Source organism: Drosophila gunungcola, chromosome 3R (assembly GCF_025200985.1).
Source record: "Drosophila gunungcola strain Sukarami chromosome 3R, Dgunungcola_SK_2, whole genome shotgun sequence".
NCBI lineage: Eukaryota > Metazoa > Arthropoda > Insecta > Diptera > Drosophilidae > Drosophila > Drosophila gunungcola.
In genome coordinates this window covers 12,403,595-12,423,475 of record NC_069139.1, presented here as the reverse complement: position 1 = coordinate 12,423,475, position 19,881 = coordinate 12,403,595, and the positions used below count along the sequence as shown (strand labels likewise).

At 44.7% G+C, this 19,881-nt stretch overlaps 2 protein-coding genes across 5 annotated transcripts in view; one reads left to right on the top strand and one right to left on the bottom strand.

The window, feature by feature from the left end:
• The first annotated feature begins 3,795 nt into the window (after positions 1-3,795).
• On the top strand, positions 3,796-6,217 carry LOC128266252 (actin, indirect flight muscle). The gene is made up of 3 exons (XM_053002642.1): positions 3,796-3,955; positions 4,615-5,555; positions 5,628-6,217. Exons 2-3 carry the CDS (start codon positions 4,631-4,633, stop codon positions 5,831-5,833), a joined length of 1,131 nt encoding a protein of 376 aa, XP_052858602.1. The 5' UTR covers positions 3,796-3,955; positions 4,615-4,630; the 3' UTR covers positions 5,834-6,217.
• Positions 6,218-6,238: 21 nt separating this feature from the next.
• The window catches only part of LOC128266251 (A disintegrin and metalloproteinase with thrombospondin motifs 20), a 36,706-nt gene continuing 23,063 nt past the window's right edge, over positions 6,239-19,881 (bottom strand). For 3 of the 4 annotated variants that reach the window (XM_053002639.1, XM_053002640.1, XM_053002641.1), the window contains exons 2-17: positions 14,903-15,359; positions 14,451-14,737; positions 13,781-14,292; positions 13,567-13,716; positions 12,808-12,966; positions 12,170-12,750; positions 11,925-12,095; positions 11,706-11,843; positions 10,239-10,462; positions 9,899-10,179; positions 9,644-9,845; positions 9,420-9,584; positions 9,175-9,348; positions 8,749-9,117; positions 7,692-8,441; positions 6,239-7,446 (exon numbers count right to left, since the gene is read on the bottom strand). In XM_053002639.1, coding sequence (XP_052858599.1) covers positions 7,348-7,446; positions 7,692-8,441; positions 8,749-9,117; positions 9,175-9,348; positions 9,420-9,584; positions 9,644-9,845; positions 9,899-10,179; positions 10,239-10,462; positions 11,706-11,843; positions 11,925-12,095; positions 12,170-12,750; positions 12,808-12,966; positions 13,567-13,716; positions 13,781-14,292; positions 14,451-14,737; positions 14,903-15,359 — 4,719 coding nt within the window. In that variant the 3' untranslated portion in view covers positions 6,239-7,347. Of the gene's footprint in view, positions 7,447-7,691; positions 8,442-8,748; positions 9,118-9,174; positions 9,349-9,419; positions 9,585-9,643; positions 9,846-9,898; positions 10,180-10,238; positions 10,463-11,705; positions 11,844-11,924; positions 12,096-12,169; positions 12,751-12,807; positions 12,967-13,566; positions 13,717-13,780; positions 14,293-14,450; positions 14,738-14,902; positions 15,360-19,881 lie in introns of those variants that run through there. The other variant, XR_008269043.1, reaches the window with a different exon arrangement.

Below are 19,881 nucleotides of genomic sequence, written 5' to 3'. Positions count from 1 at the left end.
TAACAGCCCGTGAGTACGGAGACCTTCTACAAACATAAGCCAAAGAATCTTAAGTGAAATGAGTCTGAAAAGTTTTTCCCAAAAAGCGGCCAGCGGGGCCTGACCCAATTACCCATTTAAGCCCAAAGACCAAATTGATGTGGTAGAAAGAAGAAATGGCCCAAAGAACGAGAAGATGGAAATGGAAATGTGGGGAAACCGAGGCACAAGACGAGTAACAGTTATGTGACGGGCAGACAATCGAAAGTTTATGTCATGCTGCCGGCAGCAACGCAGCAGCAGCAGCAGCAGCAACAGCAGTAACACCAGAAGCAACAGCTAAAGCAACAGCAACATCAGAAGCAACAGCAACATGCAGTCGAAAATCCGATTGCCGTGGCTAAGCAGATGGTGCGTTCCTGAAATTATCAATCCAGTTTGATTTTCCGTTACCCTCTTTAATGGGTAAGAAGTTAAAAATCTGAAAGTAATATCTTTGGTGGATTTTCCCCCCGCACAGCAACAGGCGAGGAGTGAAATATAAAACAATTTTTCGAAAGTCATGCCACGAAATAAATGGTTCTCGTATCTACACACGTATCTCGCATAGGCCTACGACGGCTAGCAGCATGAACAATGAGAGCAGCAAAGCCGCAAGAAAAGAAAAAGTAACTTCACTCACACACCTATACTATAGTAGTATACTATAGTGGCTGACCAGCAAATCGAAAAGATACAAGAAAGGAGAAACAGAAAATAAAATAATAAAATCGAAACATGAAACATTCTGATTGTATGTGCTCAAAAGTGGGTCAAGCAGCGCGGTCGCTGCGCAGTCGCAGCCTCAGTCGGCGTCGTCACCGCCAACACGCTCGTGGCTCAGGTTTTTTATTTTAAAACTTTGCTTTTGTGCTGGTGACGGTGATTGTGGTGATTGTGCTGGTATAGTAGTATGGGTATAGTGGCTGTGGGTCTGGGTCTCGGTCTCGGTCTTGGTCTTGGTCTTAGTCTTCAGTGGTGCGAAATGCCCGTGAAACCAACACACAGGCGCGAAGAACAAAAAGTAACAAAATAAACCCCACTCCGCTGACGGAATACTTAAGCATCCGCGTCCACTTGCACTTTCTTTTTCGAGTTCGGCTTGGTTTTGCTTTTCTCATTCTGCTTCTACTTCTGCCGCTCCCGCTGTCTCAGGTTCGGGTCTTAAGTCTTTCGTTTTGGCCGGGGAGCACGTTTCTTTCGCTTGGCTTTCGCTTTGCGCTCTTTCACCGACTTGGTGCCAGCAGGAAACGGTTTCTGTCGAGCTTTTGGGGGCCCGAGCTGAAAGTATTTCAATAGTTTATTTGAATAAAGATCTATTAGGTCCAAACTTAAATAAAAGAATACACTTTTATAAAACATCAAAATATTTAAGCCATTTTGTGTTACTTTGTGGCGCCACCCTTATATTTAGTTTGGCCAGTTGAGGAACTAACTTTTTAGACGCCGAAAAGTGTGCTTTCATTATATTTGCTTTGGTTTTTGTCTCGACTATCAGTAAAAGTTAAAACATTTGTTATGCTCCTAGCAACAAAATTAAAATACCTTTCTAAATAAAATCATTGGTGAAAAAGATGTATCTTAAAGAGCTCACAAAAAATTGTTCATGTTCTCTATTGGAAGTCCTTTGAAGCCAATAAACTCAAACACTATATAAACTTAAGTTTTTGACCGTTTTTTAAAACAAAAAATCTATTCTTGTCAGAAAGAAAAATTATTTTTACTGAGTGTTGTCAGCATAAATTTTGCAAGAGCTTGCGAAAAATCTTCATAATCTTTAAGTCGTAAAAACAATGTCTTTCCTATGTAGTTTTTATGATCTTTTCACTTAGAAAAACGATTTTATAACTAAAAATAAATGGGTTTAATGGAATGTTGTCACAAATGAATTTGCAAAGAGAACTGTTAGGAATCGGAATGTGTTAAATATTTATATTGTTCCAATAAAGTTTTAGAAATCTTTTGTCCGGTAATAAAAGCTAGTTTTCCGTAAGCTAATGACAGAGTCTATATAAAAACTTAAGAAAAAAAGAGAATTTTGACCTATATATATGAAATTTAAATCAATCAATATCTTGGCTGTAAAGTATAAAAGTCCAAAGAGTAAGAAACCATTTTCGAGTAAGCCAAAATAAAGTTTAGAAAATTGACCTTAGTGATGTAAACATTAATTAAAAATTAGAAAGGTAATAAATGAAATGCCCACCATTTTCGCATAGCCACTAGCCTCTAGCTCAACAAACGATGACAACCAAACCAATTACCGAATAAAAAACTTTGGGAATGCCACTTATTCACTTCCGAACTATCAGAGATTATTTTTAGCTAAACTGCATTCGATTATACATGCAGCCAAGCAATAAAAATGAAAATAGAAAGAACCTAAAAGTAAGCAAATCTACATAAAAGGATAAATACAATTCAATTGAGAAAACCAAAAATACCGAGCGACATGCATTTTTTGCAGGTCTTGCTGGCTATGGTTAATTGCTCTGATAAATGGTTGGCACGGTGATTTCGAAACTTCGTGGCTGCATCGGCGCCGCCAATTTAATTGCAAATGCAGCTTCCTCGAGCGCCGCGCGCGGAGATCTCGATCAACCTTGATGTTGATTTATAGGTGCCGCTCTGCTTGGCTCGTCTATTTCGGTTTTGCCTCGCTGCGTGCCCGTTGAGATGTCCCATACCCATTCCCATCCCCATCCTCATCCTCCCAGTCCCTGTCGCGGATGCCAATTGTCTTGCGTCGGTCCTTCTAAGGTCCGTTTCTATTTTCTGATCTCTCTGTGCGGCGAGTGAATCGTCTTCTGAAGCGGTGGGTTGGCAGGGGGATCGGGGCTGGGAACGGGGACTAATTGCCCACTCGAGAGCACTGATTGCCTCCGATTCTCCGACTGTCACGCACATCTGCTAATCACTCGTACATACCGTTCTCTTATCTTTTCCGAGCTTTCTCTCGGGACACTCCCTACAATGAATCAGGAGTGTCCTAAGAACTATTGATAATTTTTGCTATGATTGCAGGATTAAAATACTGTTTATGATTATTTTAATGCATCTGTATAAAAAACATGGTCAAAAATGTGTTGCCAGGATAAAAAAATCCAGGAGTTATGTTATTTTTGAAAAGGTACTTAAAGTGTCCATTTGACTCACTTTATACATTTTTATAGTCATCAGCATTCAACTTTAAACATATTTATATTTTTTGTTTAAGTGAATTTGTATTTGCATATCAAAAATTTATATTATTTGCTTTTGTAATTTTAATTGAGTAATTGAAGATTATGTAAGATTATAAAAGTACTACAAATACCGATTTGCTTCACTTCATACATTTGTATAGTAATCAGCATATAACTTTAAACATATTTATATTTTTCGATTAAGTGAGTTAGACTTTGTAGATAAAAATTGACATAACTTGGTTTTACAATATTGATTTATTAACATTGATTGCAAACGTTCAAAATAATATTATAATATTATAAAGCATTGAAGCATATTTAGAGTAAATATAACTTTAATTTGGTCCTTTTTTTTAATCAATAATAAAATAACATTTCATTGTTTTCTATTTTTGAAGTTAGGTTTACCGTTGCCTTTGATTTCATTTGTATAATTTAATAAGAAAATTTAATTGGTGCAGCGCATTGTTGTGTCGCATTCGTGTTCATTTGCAGCGAAACTTCTGTCATGCCCAACCAGAAGAAAGAAAACTGCTTATATGGATCGATTCGAGTTGATTGCTTCGCACTTTTTCGCTCATCTCTTTCTCTGAGTGTCGCCCAGGCAACCAACTCAAATCGCTTCGTCGAGAGCCCTGATATAAAGGCAGGACAGACCGCACGGCGTGCCATTTGTTGTTGAGTCTAGCCGTCAACAAGACTCGAACGTGCGAGCTTATCCAAATTACCTCCTTTCGTTGACCTAAAAGGTGTGTGTGTGTGTGCGACCCCAATGTCGAGGAAATTAAGGATTATCACGGAGACCATAAAGCCAAAGGATATTATCATACTTCTTAAATATTTTGGACTATATTTATTGTGTCAATGGATTTAGCTATAATCCACTCTTTCCCTAAAGTTCAATTTCTATTTTTAAAGTGAGGAGTAATCGAATCGTAATGAATTTCTGGTTAATTTGATCGGTTTAATTTGAGTTCTCTGAACTGTTCATTTGAGATATTTTTAGATCGTTTAAGATCAAGTAAATAATTCAATAGCACGAGACAACAGTAAATGGAACCTACATTTAGTAGCTGAGAAAATAATTATACCTTAAAATTTATTTAAATTTTTGATTTTCAATTTAAATAGTTTAAAAAAAAAAATTTACATTTATTCTAAAAAGTTAAAAGAAAATAAACATAGGCAAAGTAAACCAATTCAAAGTTATTTTATATTTTGTGATCAGAAACTTTTTGTGATGCACAAATAAGTTTTTTTTTCCATTAAATCATAGCACGGTTTTTGTTCTAAAGGGATACTAACAAATTTACATCAGAATGTGAATTTTTTAGGGGCTAGGGCTTTTGAAGCTTTCCAACCGATCAATAGAATAAACTGACAGAGTGTGCCACACTATTCCTTGCAGATAATCAACTGCCAAGATGTGTGACGATGATGCGGGTGCATTAGTTATCGACAACGGATCGGGCATGTGCAAAGCCGGCTTCGCCGGTGATGACGCCCCCCGCGCTGTCTTCCCCTCAATTGTGGGCCGCCCCCGCCACCAGGGCGTGATGGTGGGCATGGGTCAGAAGGACTCGTACGTGGGTGACGAGGCGCAGAGCAAGCGCGGTATCCTCACCCTGAAGTACCCCATCGAGCACGGCATCATCACCAACTGGGACGACATGGAGAAGATCTGGCATCACACCTTCTACAACGAGCTGCGCGTGGCCCCCGAGGAGCATCCAGTATTATTGACCGAGGCGCCCCTGAACCCCAAGGCGAATCGCGAGAAGATGACCCAGATCATGTTCGAGACCTTCAACTCGCCGGCCATGTACGTGGCCATCCAGGCGGTGCTCTCGCTGTACGCCTCCGGCCGTACCACCGGCATTGTGCTGGACTCCGGCGACGGTGTCTCCCACACCGTGCCCATCTACGAGGGCTTCGCCCTGCCCCACGCCATCCTGCGTCTGGATCTGGCCGGTCGCGATCTGACCGACTACCTGATGAAGATCCTCACGGAGCGCGGCTACTCCTTCACCACCACCGCCGAGCGTGAGATTGTGCGCGACATCAAGGAGAAGCTGTGCTACGTGGCCCTGGACTTCGAGCAGGAGATGGCCACCGCCGCCGCCTCCACCTCGCTGGAGAAGTCGTACGAGCTGCCCGACGGCCAGGTGATCACCATCGGCAACGAGCGCTTCCGCTGCCCCGAGGCCCTCTTCCAGCCCTCTTTCCTGGGCATGGAATCCTGCGGCATCCACGAGACCGTCTACAACTCGATCATGAAGTGCGACGTGGACATCCGCAAGGACCTGTACGCCAACTCTGTGCTGTCCGGCGGTACCACCATGTACCCTGGTTAGTTTGTTAATCTAGTCACTTGGGAAATCCCTTCTAAACTTCCTGTTTCTTGGTTTTCCAACCCCCCAGGTATTGCTGATCGTATGCAGAAGGAGATCACTGCCCTGGCCCCTTCGACCATCAAGATCAAGATCATCGCGCCACCCGAGAGGAAGTACTCCGTCTGGATCGGTGGTTCCATCCTGGCCTCGCTGTCCACCTTCCAGCAGATGTGGATCTCGAAGCAGGAGTACGACGAGTCCGGCCCCGGCATCGTCCACCGCAAGTGCTTTTAAGTCTTTCGCCCGTTGCGAAAGCTCTTCAAAGGCAACAACCAGCAGCGACCAACAGCAACAACCCATCGAGCTTCTCAACAACCACGGCTCGCACAGTGATAGACAAAAGCAGCGAACCCATCGCACAACTATTATCATCCAACTCAGATTCAGATTCAAATTCACAGCCATCGAAGCTTCATGGCGTTCATGGCACAGGGGATTTTTACTTTGAACAACTATTTGTAAGAGTCGCGGCTGTGCCCCATTTTCGACTAACAACAGAGGACACATTACAAAATGTATATGCGGAGCTTTTAACCCTACTCAGTGAATTGAAAGCCAAATATATCTTCCATTAAAAATATTAAATACTTTAAATAAATACATTTTTCTATTACCCGCTTCCCAGTGTACGAACGACGATTGGTTGGTAACAGCTTTAAATTCCTTTAATTGACATTAAATTAATTGTTAACATTGGTTTTGCATTAGCCTAGCTAGTTAAATGAAAATACAGCGAGGATACTTGGTACCGGGACTTAGGCTATTAGGGATTAGGTGTATGGTGGATAGAACATTAAGAGTCTGGCAGTGACTGTTATAAATCGAAAATGTTCCTTCAGCAGTGTTAATTAGATGAATAGTTTGGTTTTGGCTTGTGCGGTCGGGGGTGTCCTAAATAATATGAGTATTCGTTTTAGTTACACATACAATATCTCCGAATCGTTCTCTTAACTAATTAATTGCGAAGCTTAGCTAATACAATTATTGTACAGACCGGCATTGCACTAGTTTAGTCGAGCTCTTAGTTTTCGGAAATCTTCAGTGATGGAAAATGTACCACTTTCTTTTGTTTCTTGAAAGAATACAAATTGCTGGATTAAAAGGAATATAGGATAGGGTATGGGTAAACGGGAAGTGTAAATATATGTTAACCTAGCACTCGTGTATTTCAAAATCGGTAAAAAAACAAACCGATTTGGTATTGAAAACTACACAATTCATTAAAAATGCATTCCTTTGTCAAGAAAAAAGTTCATAGTGTAGGTTAACGAGCACCTTGGAACTTCCCATCACTGTATATCGTTAGCATATATACGGGTTTTACTGAGCGGCCTTAATTACCTAACGGCTACCGTCCGACTTATGGATTGTATTTTGGTCAATTACACTTAATCGCTACGTTAAAGGCTCTTAAGTCCTCTGGTATTTACAATGCTTAATACATTACATGGCAATTATAACTAGGCTCTAATTTCGGATGAAATAAAATTATATGTACACAAATTTCGGTTTTGTTCGGGCTACTTCGACACGATTCCTAAGGTATACATATGCTAACTAATATTCGAGAATACTTTTAACCATCGTCAGTGGTTCTGGTGCTGCGCTCAGTTGTCGGAGCCTCGGGGACTGTATTCTGGTTGGTAATACTTGGCTGGGTTAACCCTCGAACATGACGATGCTGAGGCTAACCCTTGGTCCTTCCCGGGACGTAGACCCGATTACCGTGGGAAGGTCAGTGGCTCCCGTCATAATACGTCCAGGTACAGACCCGAATCAGGCGCTATATAGCAGCCCCCACAGTATCCACCGCAGAAGCCTCTTCGCATCGCCGAGGTGTTATCAAACTGGAAAAGGAGCAGATTGATAAAGAAAAATTGTTGATTTGAAAGAAATACTATACATTGTTAAAAACAGAATGTAAGTTTGTGCAGTATTTTCTTTTGCTATTTTAAAAATAAATAAAATTGAAATATGGCCAAAGTTATTAATTAAAAAAGTTGTAATTGGACTTTTTTGTTACTATCAAACATGCAGATTGAGTTGACCCATAATTAAATGATATTTATGTTGACAAAATTACGAAACCTACCTCACTGACACGCTTCATGACCGAATATCGGCCATGCTTCGTCCACACGGTGCCCGGGCGGATGGTGAAGTCCGTGTTTTTAAGGTTAATGGAGAAGTCGCCCTGCGGACACTGACCATTGCGGTTGTAGCAGTCGCCCGCCGAGCCAAGCTTCTGCGGCTGACCCCGCGTCTCGGCGAACTCGAAGTCGTTGTCCAGGATCCGCAGATCGGTGATGTTCAGTCGCAGCTTGCTGAAGTGCGACCGGCCGGAGTTCTGGTCGTTGTAGTACTCGTGGTCCCGCGACTCCGGCGGACAACTGTTGGTCTGCTTCGTCCTGTACTCGTAGTAGATGGAGTAGTTCTCCTGCGGATCCACGTTCAGGTACTCGCGTGGTCCCGCCCTGTTCATCTGGTGGCAGTAGACGCTCACGATCCGCGACCGCACCTCCAGCTGGTAGTTGCCGTCCTGGTTGAAGCCGTGCATCCTCTGCAGGTCCGCACAACTCCTGGGTCTGCCCTGACTCCTTAGACCGCTGATGGCATTCAAACTCCTGCTGTTGGAGCTGCTGATGCTGCTGCTGCTGCTCCTGATACTGTTGGTATTACTGGGCCTGCTGCTGATGCTGCTCCCGATGGCGCTCCTCCTCCGACATTGCGGCGGCGGAGTGCACCGGTGCCGTTCCACCTTGGATCGCGTTGGGCACGCAATGCGACCCTTGTGCGAGTTGTAGCAGATGTCCCGCCTCTTCTCTACCCCATCGCAGTTGCACTGAAAATTTGGGAAATAGGGATTTGAATAGGTTATTTAAGCAAAGAAAATATAGACAATCACTATGTTTTTATAAATACATAAAATATTACCCTTCATAAGTAAATGCCTTTCATAATAAATAAGTGTTCATATTTAAATTATTTAAGGTCGGTCGACAACAAATTATATTGGCAATTAATTTTTTTTAGGTAAATTTAAATTATAGAAAATTCCAAATAAAAATTGTCATGTAATTTTAAAGATATTTCGTTTTTTCTTATAATAGCCTTACTGGGTTCAGTTAAAGTCTTAGTGACCCACTCACCTGAGAGATGACCTTTGACTGGCGGCGCATGCAGTTGCTGCAGATGCGGCGTTTCGAAGGGCGCTTCTTGGCATCGCAGTGGCCCTCCTCCACACTGTCGCCCTGCCAGGACTCGCAGCGCACGTAGCGCGTCTGGTAGTCCTCCGAGCAGTCGGCAGGACACCGCGACCAGTCCGAGGCGTTCCACTTGCAGTTTATACGGCAGGTCTTCGTGGTGGTGCGCAGCTTGGGCCGCCGTATGTTGCGGCTCACGCAGTAGGACTCATCGATGTACACCCGACGCTTGGGCGTACCCGGAACTTCAGGCTTGTAGACTCGCGTGCAGCGCTGCTTTTTCCACTTCTGGCCCTCGCCACATTGCACCGAACACTGTTGTTAACAATAAGTCAAATATCTCATTTCCTTTTGGATGTATTTAGGGCTTACCTGGGTCCATTCGCTAGTGTACTTGATGTGGCAGCACTTGCGCACGTCCTTGGGCTTCCTGCTTTCGCAACCGGTTCCGTAGGGATTGGCACAGCTCACGGAGCGACTCTTCTCGCACCACTCATTGCACTCGCCCCACTCTCCAGTCACCCAGCTACTAAGTGCTACGGCGTTCTAAAGTTTGCAGGTAAAAGGTATAGAAATATAGTAAAGTAAATGGTCTATGGATAGTCAAAGTGACTTACAGGAGATTCGGTGTACGTGGGGCAGGGCTTGGTGTTGCAGAAATCGATGAGAGAACTCAATTGAGGCTTGGTCCGGGGGTTACAAAGATCGTCGCTGACTCGCGAATTGTGCAGATAGCAGTGGGCCTCACGTTGCCGGGACCCAGTGCCACAAGACTTGGAGCACTGCAATGGATGGAAGCATTTAAGATTGTTGCCCTGGTGACTGGAAGATCTCAACCTACCGATGACCACTCCGATAGCATCCAGCAGCCCTCCCGACACTCCTCATGGTGAGCCACGTCAAACTTCAGCTTGCAATAGGACATGTCCACAATATTCGAACGCTGCATATTCGGGAATGTCTGAATGCAGTTGAAGGTCTTCTCGCGGGTCCCCAATTCTCCACAGGCGGCGGAGCACTCCGAAATGCTCGTGACAGTGAGACTAATAGAACAATTGGTATACCATTTTCTGAACATAAACTCAATGATACTTACTTGAGGCGGCACTCCGTATTGCAGGCTCGATCCTCGACCTTGGGCATAGCGGACTTGTCGCAGAACTGAGGAGCCACCTTCAGACCCTGGGTGGTGCTGATGCAGGCCGGCTGCCGATGGCTCCTGCCCTCGCAAAGCGAATCGCAGTTGCTGGGCGCCTGCATTTCCCAGCGGTAGATCTCCACCTCTGCCTCCAGGCTCGGTGGCTTGTCGATGGTGTAGGAGTAGGACATCAGTACGGCATCTTGTCGCACAGCGGAACTCACGTCTAGGGAGATGATCTGCCAAAGAATACCTATGACATCAATTGTCCATGTCCAGGCTCACTTTAAGGGACTACCTGAACTATTAGATCACGCGACAGCTTCCAGGAGTAGGTTGTGTTCACCTGCTCCACCGGACTGCTGGAGCCGCTGTACTGCATCGTTACGCCTGCATAGACAAAATTCAAGGGATATGTCTTCACCATCTCACCATTGAGCAGGTTTTTCTGCCTGTCATCGCTCAGCACAATGAAGTTTTGCTCGGGATAGCCAGGCTGCGTAATCATTATGTTGGAGGCACCTGCAATTAAATACACAAAACGTTAATACCTTATTAGAAAAAAACAAATTGTTATCCATTAGTCTGCATTTTTGACATTTAAGGTATTAGACATCAGTTTTTAAAATTGGCAACTCTTCCAAACCTTTAAAGATTATATAACAATATATATAAAAACGATAATCAGATTCTGTCTACTTTGCATAAGTAAAAAAGGCTGTTAAACCTTTTGAATGAATATAAAAAAATTATTTGGTTATTTTTAGCTACCTTTCCACTTGCTAATAGTTTTTGTTAGCCGACTGGAGCTCGAGCTCATGAAATTAACACAGCGCCTAATAGGAATGATTGAATAATTGAGGTTTTTTAATGTTTTTAAGCATATACGCCCATAATAGAAATTTCGATGTTTCAAAGAAAATTTAAGTGACTAAAAGGCAATCAAATTTGCCAATGAAATCAGACACATTTAAATTTAAAATGTGCATAAATATATCGATAGAATCTTGATATTAATCTGGCCACTCCGAAATCTTATTGATCGCACTCTCACAGAATACAAACAAAATTTTGAAAGGGAAACTTGTGATATTTTAGGAGCTCATTGCCTCTTTTCCTCTGGCAACGTGCATGCATGCATTTATACTATATAAACATTTTATAGTGAAGTCATCCACAGCGTGACTGGTCAAAAATGTTATTGTAAGAAGTGCATTGAAAATGCAATGAATTAATAATATTGCCAGGACAGCAGATAAGAAATCGCAATGACCAAGTGATAAAGGAAAAGGTTATTAAGGCAAATCTGAAATCACTGATGATGCAGTTGATCGCGAGTGTCTTTACACAAGGGCTGCAATTTACAAGATTAACGGTGGCGCCAGAGGCAGATAAGGAACTTTGATTGGAATATTGTTAATGGCCAATTTCGCATCGAAGCGACCCGCGTATGTCGGCTGATAGCCGTGGCATCGGAAAAGTGCAATCTCGGCGTATGTGATTCGGTGCAGTGCGTTCACCTGGCGCCGGTACCTGCTGATCCCGCTCTATCACCACCACCCCGTTCCCAAGTCACGAGCTCCGTTCCGGCCACAAACATGGTGGGCCCACACCACACCAAGCACACGTAGGTAAGCGACTTGCCCATTAAGCCCCAAAGGGGCACAAACAGATACCATTAGCATTCATTGAGGAAATTATTAGCCAACAATTAATTAAAGAAATGTATTTGCGCAAATACTTGGGAACAAGGGGGAGTACACACCTTTTGGTATGGTCGTCACATAGTAGGTTGTCTTGTTCGGATCATTCCCGTCATTCAGGCCCCGGAGATGGGAGACGAGCAGATTTCCGGTAATTTCATGGCATGTATCGTTGCGGCCCTCGCACACGCCGCACTTGTCTGCAAAAAGCGGAAATCGATTAATAATCATTGCTATTGGCAGTGACTCAGGGGCTTGGGGTTAGAAATCGGGCTCTTTACCCAGTTTGGCAATCGAGTTGAGCTCGTTGTCGCATCCCGCCGGCCGGCAGATGCCATTGACGCACTTGTCGAAGCTGTCCACCGCGCAGGAGGTGCCGTCGGTGACCTTGCTCTTGAGCATGAAGTAGGTGACCTTCTTGTCGATGCGGCAGAAGAGCTTGCAGGCGTCCTCTGATGAACGAGAAAGTAGGCATTGGATTACCATTACCACTGACACCTGGTGACACTTATTGACCCACACTCACTTTGGTATTTGGGCACCCACTTGGTGGCCGGGTTGACGCCCGGAATGTTCATGTCGCGTCCGTTCATGTCGTAGCACTGCTGCTCGCGCGAGTCCATGCTGCCCTCCGGACACTGGTGGGTGTTGCAGGAGCGGTACTTCTTCCGGCTGCCGGTGCAGTACTTGCCGTCGTGCTCCGGCACCGGGTGGTTGCACTCCCGCCGCGACTCCTGCACCCCGCCGCCGCAGGTGAGGCTGCAGGGCGTGTAGGGCGTCCACGGGCCCCAGCCGCCGTTCACCTTGCGCCCGTAGCCGTGCTTGTTCGAGACGCACCTGCCCTTCTGGCACCAGTGGCCGCTGTTGCCGCAGGGCGTGCCATCCGCCCAGGGCAAGTTGCTGGAGCGGCACTGTTCGTTGGGGCCGCCCGATGCCCGCTTGCACCACAGGCGCCGGCACTCCTCGTCCGTGGGGCAATAGCCGAAGTCGTTGCCAAAGCTCAGCTGGCACTGGTTGTCCAGCGAGTAGATCTCCCCGGGCAGCCTCTTGGTTCCATAGGGTATGTGCTCGCCCACGGAGGTCTCCAGGCAGGACTTTTCGGTTTTCCTGTGGAAAGAGACTCGTCACGGGACCCAATTGGAGAGCAATGCAAGGCGGACTTACTCGAGAAACTCGGACACAAAGTGGCGGGAGCACTTCGACCATGACCACGGGTGCATGTGGATGCCCATCACGCTGGACATGATGTGCAGCTGCTTGTTGTTGTTGTGCCGCGTGACATAGGGCACGCACTTGTCGTCATCGTCGTGGTTCATGCTTAGGCTGGGGGATATTTGGGATCGTGAGAGAATAGTAAATACTAGTTAACAAATCTAAGGTGATTAAGCCAAAAGTTAAAGAACACTTACAGATGAATATTTACATTTTTCTATTTATATTACAAAATTAGATGCAAATGTAATACCAAATACCTACAAATATAAGCTTGTCAAAACAAGTATTTTAAACATGTGGGTTAAGTTTTCAAACTCGTGGGATTTTTTGTAAAAGACTCTTTTCTCATATATATCTTATTCGCCTATTATATTTTTCCCATTAAAAGAAATGTCCCACGTACTCATAATCATGGGTTATTAATAATCTTAATTTTAAGCAATTAATGTTTGCTATTGTAGTAACGACAATATTGTTTGGCTTTATTAAATTTTGCTAGTTTGCAGACTACTCTTCTTTAACAAAGCTCTAGCATTAAAAAAGGCTACTTACAGTAATATGAGCCCACTATATATATATTCTTAGTTAAGGCAAATAAATTAAACTGAAATTTTAAAATTTTCCCACTAATAGCTAGGAACATAAATTGAAACGGTTTTAAGACATAAATCAAAATAGATAGATCTCTGCCCTTTGGGGATAACTTACATGTGTCCCAGCTCGTGGGCCATGGTGAAGGCGGTGGGCAGCCCTGTGTCCTGGACAATGGAGCAGGACCTCTCGCTGCAGACGGTGCCCAATTCGGCCAGGCCCAGCATGTGGCAGATCTTGCCCGGCACACTGCCGCAGATCGGTTCGCTGGGGTTTTAAGAACATTCCTTTAGCATACCCCTAAAGTATACACCACTCTTTCACCACTCACCGTGTGATCAGCATGGCGGTGTCCCTTTGATACCCGTACTGGTTGATGTAGGTGCAGAAGCGCCGCAGCATGTCGTTGCTGGACTTGTGCTGATCGTTGGTCTGTGGCAGCACAATCAGTTTCACCAGCGAGATCCGGATCGAGTTGCCGATGCTGGCGTCGCCGAAGATGCTGGACACGATCGACAGCAGGATGAGGATGTAGGGCTTCAGGTCGTCGCCGTGGAATCGCACCATGCTGGAGTCCACGGCAATGAGCACCTCCACGGTGTACAGCTGGTTGTCCACCTCGGTGTAGTGCCTCTTCCGCCGCGTGAGCTTGGGCGCCTCGGGCTTGCGCAGCTCCCGCTCCACCTGGCTCACCAGGGCGTCCAGGCCCAGCTCCAAGCTGGAGACAGCCTGTCTGGCATTGCGCTGCGACTTCCGCCACACCCGGTGCAGAACCTCGTCGTTGCTGGTCCGGTTGTACGGCTCGATAAGGAGCGCGCCGAAACTCGTTTTGATATAACCAGTCTGGAGCCGAGAATGTGGGAAGCGGGGGAACGGGGGAACGGGGGAACGCTGATTAGTAGTCATATTCGGCGGCATATTGATAAGCATATTTTGTGCGAAATGTAAATGCGATGCGAGTGGCCGAACTGAAATGTGAGCGAGGGTCAAGTTGGCCTTACCATGCCGCTGCAAAGCGAAACGGCCACCACCGACTGCGGATCGCCGTCGACGTGGCCGGTGTAGTGGCAGCCCAGGTGGTGCTGCTCCGGCTCTGAGTCCGCCTCCTGGTCCTGCTCCCCATCCTGGTCCAGCTGCAGCGTGTGGTTCTGGACGAACGAGGCGTCCTGCCGCAGCACCAAGTGCAGCTGGCGACCGAACACATTGAGGTTGTACTCCGGGTGCGGGTCCCAGATCTCATTCGTCCTGTTGCGATACGTTCCCGTCATGCTGAAGGCCGTAGAAGAGTCTATTTGGGGATGGGAATTGTCCAAAAATGCATTCATTTATTTAGTAAATATATAATTTTAATACGACATATATAATTTTGTAATCGAAAGTCAGATATATATTTTAACTGATCATTGGAGATGACTTCCGCTTTATGTTGGACTATAGTCTTGTGATAACTCACCTTTTAGAAAACTGTTGAGGTCGCTGTTCCGCTTCGACTCGTAGAGCAGGTCGCCTTCGCTGAGGCTGTAGTTGTAGACCTTGGTGGGCGTTACGAAGGTGCTGTGATCCTCCTCGCCCAGGTCCTCGAATCCGTCCGGCTCGTCCGGCTCCGTCTGGGTGTCGTTATCAAAGTTCCTGGGATGCAGCGTGACTGGTGGGGCAGGCATGCTGATGACAGTGGGGTGGGGCAGCGAGTGGTTGTGGGTGTGGGTGTGGTTTTCGCTGTGGCTGCTCTGCGGCAGCTCCAGACGCGTCGCTTTGTGGGCACTCGGCACGCCGTAGAAGATGACCAACATGGCCAGCAGGAAGGCGATGCTGCAGGCATAAACACAGGCGTGCTGCCGCCAGTGGGTGGACATCTTTTGGCTGCACTTGCAACTGTAGAACCACCATTCACACCTCTTCTTCAGCACGAGCTGCAATGGAGAAAGGGTATCGGCCGGTTAGCTCGTGTGTCGTGTTCTACGCAGATAAAAGATTATTGGCCAGCTAGCTGGAGATGTGATTCGGCATTCTATCACACCTTAAAAGTCTGGAAAAGTTGGAAAGCTGGCCAGATAAGTGCTTGGGCACGCTCCACATGCCCCAACAGCCTGTGTGAGTGACTTTTGAAGGAATTATTGATGAACTGCCGCCGGCGGCCAGATACCTTGACCACCTGTGAGACACTCAGAGCACTCAGATGCAGGGGCCAAGAGGAGCGGGCAGGGGGGATGGGAATCGGATGGCCTTTGACTGCAGCCAGACCGTAGGAGAAGCTGTTGAAAACACTTCCTCGCACCGCGCATTTTTGCACATTTTGTTTAAAATAGATGCTTAAACGTTGAGGTGTAAAGTGTGCCAACGGCAATTTGTGCTCAAGAGATAAAACAAAAGCAAAAACGAAGCAAAGCGAAGCCAAACAAAAAAAAATGCGAATAAAAAGTATCAGTACCCAGCCAGGCAAACAAAATTTTAATGCCTCTAATTTGTAGATTTATGTGAGAGCTCTTTGTTTGCACCTCCGCCAAAATTGTTTTAGCCAATTCATACATCAGCGCAAATAAATTAAAATTCCCCCGCGAAATTAGCAAATTAATGCCGCTAAATGATGAGCTGTTTTACATAATTTTATGGCAGCTATGTGAACTCTGCAACCGCCGACACATTCGTTATGCTCATTGGCCATATTGTCGCCTCAACGGCTTCTGCTGTGGCCTGCCAAAAAGTCTGTGGACTATGGTTTCTGCCCAAACACCGATCTGGCGTGCCGTGTGATTCCGTTGGAGGAGCGGCTGATCACATTTCCGGCGCATAATGAAGCACTTTTGCGGTTCTCGCACTGATGAGAATTGGAAACCGCAAAAGGGGAAACTGTTTCTCAAACTCAAATTGACTATAACTGAGCACATTTTGAGCAAAAAGACGGAAAACTTGTCCCTGAAATTGTTGATTGTTATTAACCTTGCCACCGAAAGTTACAAATTAATTGCGTTTGCAAATTGCTTAGAACATTGTGCCATAAAATTCTCATTAGTTTTAGAGTCGGCACCCTTTGGCACATTAAAAGCTCATTTCACGATCGAAAAGTGATTGTCCCAGAAAGCGACGAAATCCGTTTTAAAAGGCTTAGATGTCAGCAAATCAACCAGCTTAGAAATTAGTTTTGCTATAGTCCATCTAATTAGTTGCCTACTTCTGGGCGCAGTTATTATCGAGTGCTTTTTCTTTTATTGTAAAAGTAAAACTAGAATGTGATGTATTTTTTCTATCCCTAAAACTTAAATAGTTTTATTAAAGGCACTTTACAATCAATTTTGTTTAGTTATAGCTACCCTGGTTCAATAAACTTTTGTATACTTATTACCGAATCATTCAATGAGCTCCAAAACATAATCAACGGCTAATGATTAATGGCCCGGGCTATCGACGAATTGGCCGGGTTACCCTGATCCGATTTTATCGGTCAAGTTGTTCTGCGGAAAGATCGACGGCGACCAGAATCTGGATCTATTGGTGTGAGGCTTATCATAAACTTCAGCCAGTACTTAAATGCTTGTGCACAATTTGCATTGCAAATCGCGCATGCCGCGATGCCCCAAAGATATCCACCGCCTCGTCGGGTCTTTATGTACTTAATTAAAGCGCCATTCTGGCGATCTCGGCTTTATCGCTCGCTGGTTAGTTATGCATGCGTTGGGGGAGCTGCTTATTAACTTGTTTCGGGCTGCCTTATAAATATGCAAATGCACTGCGTGCCTTCTTCTCTTTTTTGCCAGCGGAGCGTCGCCTGGTTAAGTGGCCTGCCGTTCTTTATTTTAGGGCTCCCCATTGTATTGTAGTTTTTGGAGTATTATCGGATGGCTCATTTCCACGCTGCTTAATTTATTATTACGCTCTGACTAATTGACCAATTCGATGGGTCGGCAGCGGCAGAGGAACAGGCCGGGGCAGAGGCAGAGGCAGAGGCTGAAACATCTTGGCCAAGCCAAACCTGTTTACACTTGACTGGGAATGGAAACAAACAAGCGATTTGTGTGTCAGTCGATTGCTATATATTGCCGAGTGCCATAATTTATGCTCCGTGGCCGACACACAGTCTGCAGAGCCGCGGTCGTCGCCATTCAGTCTGTCCCCGTGAAGGCCGCAGCTTCGATCCCTCGTGTAAACCACCTCCGGCCGATGGAATCGGAGGTGTTAACCGACGAATGCGTGGCCCGTCTGGCCAGACAACGCGGCGTATGCCTAATTACATGGCTATGGACGATGCCCAATGCCTGATGCCCGAGATTGTGGCTTGGCCAGCAATTGTTTGCTGTTAATTTGTATTTAATGACTTAATTGCAGTGCTGGCCGACTAAGCTGGCGCCCTGTGCCGCTTTTGGCCAACGCGACGTATACTCGATTTAATTGGAGTTTGCTCATGCGCAGCGTAAACCGCAAATGGAAAGGAAATTAACCGCAACTGCAAATTATCACGTTTGCAGCCACATATTTGGAATAATCCCCAGCATTCGTCGATCGAGATTTCAATTACGTTTTCGCACTCCTCCCACAATTATTAATATCCAGGCCATTCTGACCTTATATGCTATTTGCAACATGCATTTTGGCGTTCTTACTTTGTATTGCCAAAACTTTTCCACTTTGTATAATTTGGGGCGCGTGTGTTTACAGTGCCTGCTGGCAAATGATAAATAAACTTGTACACTTTATGGGCGTGCGCTTTTTGGGGCCGTTATGCATGTGCGATGCGTGACTGCCACAAACAAAATCGAAAACCTTATATAAATGGTCAACTGATTTCAAATGATTCCAAATATATTTCCCGCCAAATTTCCCGCTGGATTAAACGCCTTAATAATTTATTTTTTTTTATTTAGTCGAATGCATAATCATTTTTTGTCACATAGTTTGATATCAGATATTTAAGTAAGCAAACAAAGTATTAGTGTTCGTTAAAATAAAAATGTGGATTTCATATATGCGTCTAAACGACGGCAAATATTTCGAAGAACAATTGCAGTCAAGCAATTATTTAAAAACACAGGAATTACGTTGAATTAGATTGGTCACGATCGGCGAAAGTATTTGTAAATATTTTCAATGTGCAGGCAAACATTTTGCTGAAATGTTTTAACATTTTCCTTTTGCGAATTGAAAAGGGGAAACGAGATGCGCGTGGCCCTTGAAATTCGCCAAAAATCGGATGGCATAACGAAAACAAAAACCCCGGTAAACAGCCGGCGAAAAACATGGCCATAAAATCATTTTCTATGGTCTTCCCTGGAAAAATGTCTTAGTCCACCATTGGAATGGATAAACTTTGGGCATTCGGTGAATCCCCCACGCGCTAAGCTAATTCCGTCTATGACCGCACAGACTCGGAGTAAATAGTTCATGGAAATGCATTTGCGCTGCATTCAGATATCTAAATTGAAATCAACATTCGGCTGAAGTGCATTTGCAACTTCAAATTCACAATTGAAAGCCATCATCGCAAATTCAATCAATTAACCTTGGCCAAAACGAAAATGTGCAAAAATTTAATTGAAAATGGGCTACAAAATGCATTAGACAGAATCGGCCAATCGAGCGGCTTCGTAATCGGCTTCCATTTGGCTTGACGAGCAGCCGTCTGGCACTGGCACTGGCACTTGGTCGCCTGACTGGCTGGCTGGACAACGCCTGCTTTTTGCCATGTGTTGGCCCAGCTGTCTCAAGGGCAATGGGTGTGTTCCTTGCAGAGATCTGGAGAGCTGTTTGTTTACTGCCACCCATGTCTCCTCCTCCTCATCCTCCCCATTTCTGCACTGAGACAAATAAAATAAATATCTTATTTTTGCATTCCAAGTTTTGTATTCCTTTTTTAAATTAAAGATGAAATCATTTTATGAAATACTATGCATATTAAACTGCATGATTTGATGTTAAAATATTTTAACTATTGTGAGCAAATTCAATTTAAATATGATCCTATTTGATTTAAATGCAATTTATTTAAGTTAATAATGGCTTGCGTTTAATTTTAATTTTTAGATATTAATAATATTTAAATTGAGTACTTAACTATATGGATTTACTGCCTTTTTTGTACCAGTGTATGCTTTCTTTCCCGAGGAGCACATGGCACATGCCGAAAACCAAGTTAATTGCTGCGTGGTAACCTTGAAATTCTATGATATACACATTCGCTCATTTTGATCGTTTCAAAACTATAAAATAATCAACATTGTTTAGCTTTCGTTCCATAAAATGTGTGCAAAAAACAGAAAGCTGAAAAAACTTGGGCCGGCGACCTCCCACCGACCGTCCCCATGGCGATCGAAGAGATTAGTTTAAATAATTACAATTATGTATTGGGCAACTTCGATCTGTTTATTTTGGAACGTGGGAAGCGCGGATGACTCAGGGACTGCAGGCTGCACTTGTCCCGAAATAGTCGTTAAGTTTTTACCG

Excerpts from the sequence above, each read along its gene's own strand:
- LOC128266252 (XM_053002642.1), top strand. The coding sequence starts at position 4,631 with ATGTGTGACGATGATGCGGGTGCATTAGTTATCGACAACGGATCGGGC. Across the intron at positions 5,556-5,627 it reads CGGTACCACCATGTACCCTG|GTATTGCTGATCGTATGCAG; the intron begins GTTAGTTTGTTA and ends CCAACCCCCCAG.